At 38.2% G+C, this 10,970-nt stretch overlaps 1 protein-coding gene across 4 annotated transcripts in view; it reads right to left on the minus strand.

The window, feature by feature from the left end:
* Positions 1-10,642, minus strand: part of klf5l (Kruppel like factor 5 like) — a 47,837-nt gene extending 37,195 nt beyond the window's left edge. For 2 of the 4 annotated variants that reach the window (XM_078411969.1, XM_078411967.1), the window contains exon 1: positions 10,475-10,642. In XM_078411969.1, the coding sequence (XP_078268095.1) occupies positions 10,475-10,642 (168 nt within the window). Of the gene's footprint in view, positions 1-4,896; positions 4,900-10,474 lie in introns of all 4 variants that reach the window. The other 2 variants (XM_078411970.1, XM_078411971.1) reach the window with 2 other exon arrangements.
* Positions 10,643-10,970: the final 328 nt, after the last annotated feature.

The raw sequence follows: 10,970 nt of genomic DNA on the forward strand, positions 1-10,970 counted from the left end.
GGCCCATGATTTCTCGAAGAGGAGCAAAATCATTCAGGATGGCACAGAAAACCTCAAGTCCCATTGTCCTGTGATTTTGTGAGTTCTTCCAGTTTGACATTTGTCCTGTGATTTTGTGAGTTCTTCCAGTTGCTCTGCTTTCCACCCACATTCCAAAGACATGCAGGTTGTTAGGTTAAAAACCTTCTGGAAATTGCCCCTTAGGTTATTAGTGCAAGAATCTGGAGGAGTTGAAGAGAATGTGTTAAAAACAAAACTGGGATTAATGTTGGGATTAGAATTAATGGGTAGTTTGTGTTGGTGCAGACTTGGTCGGCTATAGGGCCTGCTTCTATGCCGTATATTTCTATGACAAATATCTCAGTTCATCCTGAACTGTACCTATTTTACATAGTAAAATGTACAGCTTGTTTTAGAAGCTAGTGAAAGAAACAACTTGCTCTATGTACAATTGAACTGAAATCGTCAGTGTTTCACTCAAAAAGTACAGTAATTTCAGAGAACTGCAAATAAGATCTCGTACAGGGTATAGTGGCATTCCGAGATAAAAATTTAACAGATGGGAAATTAGTTCCACCATGAAAATGTAATCGGCTTTGTAACAAATGATAAAAAAAACCCAGACAGTCTCTCAGCATTCAGATGTCACGAAGTACTCAAAAATGTCTGCCATATTTGGAGCCGCCATGGGCCAGAAGTCTCAACAGACAGGGGGTTGTTGCATGTAGAAAATGGATAGGTGACGTTTTGGGTTGGGACCCTTCTTCATAGTTTTATAGGCTACAACATCACCTCTATTGTCATAATTTTTAACAGCAATGATGGGATTGTTGCCGAGTGAACGGAAGGTTGTGTGTTCAGAGATGATGAGATTGGAGTGGCTAAGGGCAGCAGAGAAGTCAAACGGTTAACATTGCGCAAGAAGTTGGAAATCAATTTATTCCATGTCTGAAGAAGGGTTGCGACCCGAAACGTCTCCTATCTATGTTATCCAGGGATGCTGCCTGGCCCACTGAGTTACTCTAGCACTTTGCAGTAGAGTGTATGTGTTTCAGAAATCTGGTGTTGCATGTGGGAATGACATAGCCAGTCCATTGAAACCAACTGAGTGTAACCAAGGCCATCACGCAAGGGAAGGGAGATATTGATTTACTTATTGCTTCGAGGGAATTTTGAGGATTTTAACAGTGCTGGTTGTGTTTTTCCAAAGGATTTAGTTGCCTTTGTAAGTAGTCACATCTCAAAAGCCTCCAAATTAGTTATGTGTCAGATCTGATCTTCTGACACCCATTTCCCCAAGATGAACAAAGGCTGTGCTGTGTATTGAAGGCTATAGAAGAGGTATGACAAGTGGAAGAGGATTATACCTTCTGATGGATTTACACTTGGAAGTTGCTTGGGGAAAGTATGACTCCTGGGTCCTGGGCAGGGTATAACTGGACAATTTTGCACATTGACAGCAGCACTTCAGCAGCTTGGACAGAGGTGCAGCTACTTCTGCAACTCAAGTTTACAGCATTATATCAGCATGATTCCTTTCCTAGAACCTCTGCTTTATCCAGTGTGCACCATTTCCTGATATCACATGGAACAAATTGATTTTTAATGAAGATTGTTTGCCGTAATCACAGGGATTAATGGATTCATTTTTAGCTGTCACCATTAGAATTCAAAATTCAAGAAACCACAAATGCAATAATGAAACAACTATACACAAATTCAGGTGACCTCACCAAATGGGCAGTGTGTTAGACATTAATGTCTAATGTATATTCCAGTTTTCATCTGTTAAAAAATTATTGAGCAAGGATAGTTGCCTGCAAATAATTAACATAAAATTTAAAAAACCTTGGCTGTCATTTCAACCATCTTCAAGAAATACAAGCTAAATGTAATTATGATGTAATAATAAAGGCATTGAAGTAAAATCTCTCTTTGAGCTAGAGGGAAGAAGTACCAAGTCATATTCCCCTCTAATCAGTTACCTCTGTAATTATTGGAACATGGATGCTAAATTGACAATACCTTCCTACGAGTGGCTACAATAAATTTACAAAAGACTGAGTGAACTTCAGTTTAAAAAATTTCAAAGTGCATTTACAAGGCTGGAAGACAAGTATAAGTAGAAAGAGAAGACATTGCTGCAGCCTATCTAGTTCAATCCAAAGCCAAATCAAAATCTATTAAACCAGTAATTCATTGCAGAAACATTGATTTATATTACTGGAAAACCAAGTACTAAACAAAAACAATATAACTGGACTGTTTCTGAAGTGACAAGTAAAAAATAATGCTCCAGAGTTTACGGCCAAGATAAAGTGACAGCGCTTCTGGTTAATCTAGAAAAACATTCCTACATGAAAACAAAGTGAGCTCTGGCTCAAACTTCTCCTTTCTACTGTCAAGCCTCACTCAGTTCAGGGATATCCCTGCCCCCAACAACTCTGATGCCATTAAGGTAATGGAGCAAAACAATTGTTCTAAAGGTTTAATTCCAATAGGAAACAAGGAAATACTTTTTAAGTAATCTTTCATATGTCAACTAGAATGCTACATAGAACCCAAAATACGTTGGAAGCAGAAAATGAAAGATCTTAAATAATGCAGTTAGTTCTTATTTTAAAGAAATCCTAATATTTTGAAACGTTAATGCAAGAAAATGAAAATAAATGAAATAAAGAGTGAAACAGCAGAGTGCATAAGTAGCTTAAAATCATGTTACTTCATGATGTACGGCTTGATTGTGATTAAAAAAGGCTGCAAATAGCACAGCCTGTGAGGACACGTTAGAATTATGACAGCAGCACTTAGTTTCAGCATTAAACTACATGTGCATATAAATTCCAACGTTGTTGTCATTTTCACTGAATAAAGATTGTAACCAGACTTTTTCCCGCAATTATTTCATCTTTCAAAATCTGGATGTGGTCAGCTGTTACATTAGGACATTTTTTTTCTACCAAATGCATAAACATTCAAAAATGTAATATATGACAGCCTTAAAATCATTTTGTGGTGCATATATTTTAATATTGATAGAAATACCTAGAAATTATATTTTAGAATCAATCAAGGTACATGGTACTAACAGCCACGGTAACTGCACTGTTTGAGCAAAGTATTTGCACTCAGTGTGCTGGCTTATTCAAAAATAGACGAGCAATGTACATGAATCATCTGACACAATCTAATTGCAACAGGAGAGAGAGAGCAAACTACATTTAATGGTACAAAATAATCACATTGTAGGGAGGTCTCTCGGTACACCTCAACAGGAAAACGCCATTATCAATGAGTCCTGTCATATAATCAGTTTGAATATGCCATTCAGTGCCTTTCAAAATACTACATTTGGGTAAATTATGGGGGGATTTTGTGACATACAGCCAGTTTGGCACATTCAACACGAGTTAAATTGTGATTCAGAACAGCAAATTTATGATCTATTATAAGAATAAGTCCAGTGGCAAAGCAGTTATTTGTGAACTCGCTCGGGCATCACACAACATCAAATGGTTTATTCAATGTAAATTAGGTTATCTTTTGAATAAAATAACCACTAGTTGCCAGCAAAACCAGTTTATATTTTATGCCGACAATGGAATCTTGTAGAGCAGTTAAACAAAAACAGTGAAGAAATATCATGTGTACCAAACATTTTCCCGCTCAAACCATGCTAATAAAATATTACTCTCTTTCAAGGATGGAGAATCACATAGAAACATAGAAAATAGGTGCAGGAGGAGGCCATTTGGCCCTTGGAGCCAGCACCGCCATTCATTGTTATCATGGCTGATCATCCACAATCAGTAACCCGTACTTGCCTTCTCCACATATCCCTTGATTCCACTAGCCCCTAGAGCTCTATCTAATTCTCTTTTATATCCATCCAGTGAATTGGCCTCCACTGCCTTCTGTGACAGTGAATTCCACAAATTCACAACTCTTGAGTGAAAAAGTTTTTTCTCATCTCCGTTTTAAATGACCTCCCCTTTATTCTTAGACTGTGGCCCCTGGTTCTGGACTCCCCCAACATTGGGAACATTTTTCCTGCATCTAGCTTGTCCAGTCCTTTTATAATTTTATACGTTTCTATAAGATCCCCTCTCATCCTTCTAAATCCCAGTGAATACAAGCCCTGTCTTTCCAATCTTTCCTCATATGACAGTCCCGCCATCCTGGGGATTAACCTCGTGAACCCACGCTGCACTGCCTCAAAGCAAGGATGTTCTTCCTCAGATTAGGAGACCAAAACCACACAATACTCCAGATGTGGTCTCACCAAGGTCCTGTACAACTGCAGAAGGACCTCTTTACTCCGAAACTCAAATCCTCTTATTAATGAAGGTCAACATGCCATTAGCTTTCTGCATGTTTACTTTCAGTGACTGGTGTACAAGGACACCCAGGTCTCGTTGCACTTCCCTTTTTCCTAATCTGACACCATTGACATAATAATTTGACTCCTTGTTCTTGCCACCAAAGTGGATAACCTCATATTTATCTACATTATACTTCATCTGCCATGCATCTGCCCACTCACTCAACCTGTCCAAGTCACCCTGCAACCTCCTAGCATCCTCTTCGCAGTTCACACTGCCACCCAGCTTTGTGTCATCTGCAAATTTGCTAGTGCTACTTTTAATTCCATCATCTAAACTATTAATATATATTGTAAATAGTTGCGGCCCCTGCACTGAGCCTTGCAGCACTCCACTCGCCACTGCCTGCCATTTTGACAGAGACCCGTTTATTCCTACTGTTTCCTGTCTGCCAACCAATTCGCTATCGTGTCAATACCCTACCCCCAATACCATGTGCTCTAATTTTGCCCACTAATCTCCTGTGTGGGACCTTATCAAAGGCTTTCTGAAAGTCCAGATGCACTACATCCACGTGCTCACCTTCGTCCATTTTACTTGTCACATCCTCAAAAAATTCCGGATTAGTCAAGCAGGATTTCCCCTTCATAAATCCATGTTGACTTGGATCAATCCTTTTACTGCTATCCAAATGCGCCGTTATTACTTCTTTAATAATTGACTCCAGCATCTTCCCCTCCACCGACGTCAGGCTAACTGGTTTGTAATTCCCCGTTTGCTCTCTCGCTCCTTTCTTCAAAAGTGGGATAACATTAGCTACCCTCCAATCCACAGGAACTGATCCTGAATCTATAGAACATTGGAAAATGATCACCCATTCCTTCTCTCCTGAGATGCTGCCTGACCTGCTGAGTTACTCCAGCATTTTGTGAATAAATACCTTCGATTTGTACCAGCATCTGCAGTTATTTTCTTACACCAATGTGTCCACGATTTCTAGAGCCACCTCCTTGAGTACCATCAGGCCCTGAGGATTTATCAGCCTTCAGACCCATCAGTCTTCCCAATACTATTTATCGCCTAATGCAAATTTCTTTCACTTCCTGTCTCCTAGATCCTCTGTCCTCTAGTGCATCTGGGAGATTGTGTTTTCCTTAGTGAAGACAGAACCAAACAAAGTAGCTGTTCAACTCTTCTGCCATTTCCTTGTTCCCCATAATAATTTCACCCATTTCTGCCTTCAAGGGACCCACATTTGTCTTTACTAATCTTTTTCTCTTAACATACCTAAAGAAGCTTTTACTATCCTTCTTTATATGCTTGGCCAGCTTACCCTCGTACTTCATCTTTCCAGTCCGTATTCCCTTTTTTTAACCTTCTGTTGTCCTTTGAAAGTTTCCCAATCCTCTGGCTTCCCACTCTTTGCTATGTTATACACCTTTTCTTTTAGTTTTATTCCATCCCTAACTTCCCTTGTCAGCCACGGTTGCCTCTTACTCCCCTAAGAATCTTCCTCTTTGGAATGAAATGATCCTACATCTTCTGGATTATGCCCTGTAATTCTTGCCATTGCTGTTTCACCGTCATTCCTACTAGGATCCTTTTCCAGTTGACCTTGGCCAGCTCCTCTCTCATTCCTTCATAGTCCCCTTTGTTCAACTACAACACTACAACATTGACACTTCTAATTTAACCTTCTCTCTCTCAAATTGCAGATTAAAACTTATCATATTATGGTCACTACCTCCTGGCAGTTCCTTTACGTTGAGTTCCCTGATTAAATCTGGTTCATTGGACAACACTAAATCCAGAATTGCCTTCTTTCCGGTACCAGGGACCACAGTCCAAGAATAAAGGGGAGGTATTTTTGAAACTGAGGTGAGAAGAAACTTTTTCACCCAGAAAGTTGTGAATTTGTGGAATTCTCTGCCACAGAAGGCAGTGGAGGCCAATTCACTGGATGAATTTAAAAGAGAGTTAGATTGAGCTCTAGGGACTAGTGGAATCAAGGTATATAGGGAGAAGGCAGGAACAGGTTACTGATTATGGATGATCAATTGATCAGCCATGATCACAATGAATGGTGGTGCTGGCTCGAAGGGCCAAATGGCCTCCTCCTGCACCTTTTTCCTGTTTCTATGCTTCCAAGCTGCTCTAAGAATCCATCTCGGAGGCATTCTACAAACTCCCTTTCTTGGGGTCCAGAACCAACTTGATTTTCCCAGTCTACTTGCATATCACGTCTCTTTCTAGTCGCCAGCGTTTTATACAGTTAATTTTCAATACGTTTAAGCCCTCTGAATGCTCAATATTTTCATTAAGATTAGATGCAGTAGAAAGAAAATAATTAGCAGCAGTAGCATCTGATGGTACAGCACACAAAAAAAAACCATGGAAATTTCACGGTTACAAAATGGCCTATCATTACAAACGAATCATTTAAAAGCAACACATGAAACCATCGATCTCTCAAAAATCAATTTAATACATTATAAATATTTGGTGAACATCAACATAAGCCCAAATCCAAACATTTGCATCATCTTCAGTTTATACCCAATTATCACTTACATAAAAGATTTATCGAATACTTATCTTTTGAAATTGAAACTATATAAATATTGGTTGGATCTGATTGGAAGGGAATAGAAAAAAATGGCCAATAGAAATCCAACAGAGAACGACTCAATTATTGTCATCTATATCTGGAGCCAGGAATAATGATGGCTGTAGTGGTAGTGGAGAGGGGGAAGTTCAAAAATATTAGCGATTATTTTATTCACAAAATAAAATAACTTTTTTGTTGACAGAAAGTGATGACTATTTATCTATTTCAGGCATTTAGGACATAAAAGCACAAACAAACACATAAGTGTGGAAATTATATTATTTGCAGTTGCATTAAGAAATTTAACTTTAATTCAATTAAAGTCCTAAAATTATAAATTAAGTGTAAAATAGTCAACATATTAATACTACAGCATATTACTGTTAGCATTTACTTTGATTACATTCTATATATTTTTAAATCTTTCATGAAACAATAAGGCAAAAGGGAATTGAAATAGTCCTGTGTTTTGATATCTCAAAACAACTTGGATTTGACTGCCCACTATTTTTCCTACTACTAAATACAGGCATCGGAGGATACCAGTATTCTTTCTTCTGAATCTGGCATCTATAAAGTTATAAACAATCAATCAAAAGGATTAATGGAAGGGGTTTTTAAGAAGAATATTGCACTTTGCATGGAAAGGTTGTTTTTACACTGATGAAGATATTCCAAAGGATATTATAGGACAAAATTTAAAAATATGTCCTATCCTCAATGCTTAAGGGCAAGTCTGCACAAAAGGTAACTGCTCCATCAAGTGTTGATAATACAGAACAACTCAAATCCAAAGTTATCTGCATTAACATCGATAAGAACACCTTAATGTTAGGTTTAATTTTAGAATTAGTTTTGTAGTTCTATTTCCATTGAATATTCAGTTGAAACATTTATTGCTCAATACTTTTCCATAAAGTGCAAAAGATAAAAGGCTCTTCATTTTCAACAAAGAATTAAATCGAAAACTAAATTGTATTTTTATACCACAAATTTTCAATACAAGGTTTGCTGATGAAATTGTGTAAATGAAGGATTTTTGATTGGAAATTAACGGATTTTGTAGTTTAAATATTATCCACAAAGAAAATATGCTAATTTAAATGAAACTTTAAATTAACTGAAGCATATTCTTAAGTAATTATTCACTATATTTTTATAACTATGGTCTGATTAACAGTAGATGAATATGACACTTGACCAGAAAAATACTAAAGAACATCATTAAATGCCCCACTCCCATTTACCATCCAGCTTTTTACCTTTGCGGTATCATGCTTAATTCAAACAAAAAGGTTTGCTATTATGAATTTCTTCAAGGTGACTTCTTTATTATCATTAATTTACAGAAGTGTTTACGCACAAAATGAATGTGTATACATGACACATTTAACAGGTGCATGTGCACACAGATATAAACATATAAAATTAAAAGTAGTATACACGAAAAATGGTAAATACAAAAATACTGTACTTTCGTTGAAAGTTTCTGACTTTGTGCTAAAAGAATCTTTCTTTTTTCAATGTATTATTGTGTCCAGGAAATTATTTCATATGATCCAGTTATCAAATAAAGATGCACAATTCACGTTCAATAGCTCTCAACTTTAATGAAACCTGAAAAACCATTCAATCTATACAAATCCTCCTGAATATTATTTTATCCCTTTGATACAATAAAGAAAAACAGATATTTATCCTTATTATTAGGAAATCTGGTGTAAGGCAACGCAATTAAAAAAAATCCAAAAAAATTCCCCAAAAAACTTTTTTTTTAACCTTCTTGTTTAAATTGATGTTCTTCCATATAATATTTCACAAAAAAAACACTGGATCAAATGAACGATTGAAAACTTTGACAGTGGTTTTGTTTATAGATCTGGCCCCTGTCAGTGCGTGTTCCTCAAATAATGAACCATAACAACTGGGTCTATGACTATAGAGGAATTTAAGTAATGGAGCATTCTGTTACCTTAAAAAAAATCCCAGTTGGATAGACTGTCCATTCCCGAGCACGGGAAATATACAATCTTAAATTTTGAAGAGCAGTTTAACATTGTAGGAAGGATGTACTCATCAAAACACAAGAACTAACACAAATAACTAGATATACAAGGCAGCTGTAAATATTGATTGCTTGCTGTTTCTTTTTCAATATAATAACAACATTCATGAGTTACATTCAGCAAATGCAAATTGGACAGCAGGTAGATTGTAGAACAATCCATTGTATTAATTCAATTCATTCTACTACATTCATCAAGATCAATTTAGCAGTATGTTTTTAACCATTCAGTTCAAAATTTGAAACTTCCATCACAAATTGTCGTAAAATCTGAAATTGTTGGACACAAATCTTTTCATATTTATTATTATTCTGAGCCATGAGAGTGGAGGATAAGGATCACTTTTTAATTAAAAATAAAATGGCTTTCATAGTCTAAAACTTCCCTGATCCTATGCTAATTATATGAAATGCTCAACGGACTTCAAGAGTTGACACAAACTTTTGAAGTCATTAATGCTTCCCACCTGAATGCCTGCAGCAGGGAGATAAGAAGTCTAGACAGAGCCAGAGACTTAAACCTTCCAAAATCGTATATTCTTCAAAACGTATTTCTTTGTTTTGTTTTCTTTTATTGAACAATGTTCAATTCATATTCGATCATTTCCTAGTATTCGAGATAAGGCTTCATGTGAAGTTTCCAACTGAATCTTATCAGTTCGGAACTGATAGCTTTAAACTACAAAATGTTAATAAAGTACGAAAATACCTATAGTGTGGATAATAAATGGCAGAATAAGCAACCCCCTTCAATAATCTGTTTATAAATATCTGGCTGACCTCCTTTCGATTACTTCCTCCCTTTGACAGAACACAATCAAAGTATCAAATCTCATTCCATGCAAATAAAAAGAGGGAGAAAACTCCCAACAACTCCGATTGAATTAGCCCGAATACAAATTGCCACGAGGTTTAAAACAAAAACACGGAACAGAGACAATTGGAGAACTTCATATAGAAACGAAAAATAAAACCCGTGGATGGCGAACCAGTTTGCACAGCCCTTCAGGTGTTTTGTTTTTGCAGTCAACCGACGTTGCGTTTTACTTGGCAGCACGCATTGACGCTGTCACTGTCTCCAATGTCCCGGTGTCGGCGCTGGGTTGAAAGGCCGCCTTCTCCCTTGTCCCGGTTTTAGAGAGCGTGTCCCGCGATTTGAAAGCCTTCTTAACCTGTGATGTTTCCCTTGCATTGGGGGGTGAATCTGCCTCTCGCCTCTCTCTCCTCTCCCACCCCCCTTCCTTCCTCACCTCGATACCATGAATGCCAAACGCACTGGACCGCATCACTGCCGCCACCGGACGAAAAGTGAACTGACCTTTAACTTAACTTAAAACAACAAAAACTCGCACAGATCCCCCTTCTCACTATATAAATAATGAGACTGTTTTGAAATGAGCCTTGGTCAGGTGTGCACAAGTTGGACATGTTTTATGCAGGACGAACAACAACAGGTCAGCCGATTGCTCGAGTTCTTACCTGGCCCATTCCGTGCTGAGTCTCCGTCATCCTGACCGGTGGTTTGATGTCTTCAAACACCGACTGCTCCTCGGAGGCGCCGACGGCCATGGCCACTGGCTTGAGTTGGGCAAAAACAGCGAATTCTTCAGCGTGGGGGACGCTGATGGCTAGCCCGCTGCTCGACATCACTGAATTGAAATGGTGCTCTACACCTTGACTTACTTTCTATATTTGTGTGTGTGTATGTGTGTGTGTATGTGTGTGCGTGCGTTTGCAATTCGCGTTAAAAGAATGAATAAAAAGGCAAATATAAAAAAATCAAGTGAAATCCAAACTTCCCCGCAGCGACGCCACGCGCGCGCTACTCGCCCAGGTTGCGATCTGGGCTCATCTGTCACTCACCTGAACTATACCTGGGCTGCCGGCGGCTGATGGACAGCGCGCTGTTCAATGGTGGCCCGGGTTAGGCGGGCTCGGCTCAGGTAGGCGGAGCAAGGGCGCTTCGCTCCCATTA

The sequence above is a fragment of the Rhinoraja longicauda genome, chromosome 15, assembly GCF_053455715.1.
Source record: "Rhinoraja longicauda isolate Sanriku21f chromosome 15, sRhiLon1.1, whole genome shotgun sequence".
In the NCBI taxonomy this organism is placed as follows: domain Eukaryota; kingdom Metazoa; phylum Chordata; class Chondrichthyes; order Rajiformes; family Arhynchobatidae; genus Rhinoraja; species Rhinoraja longicauda.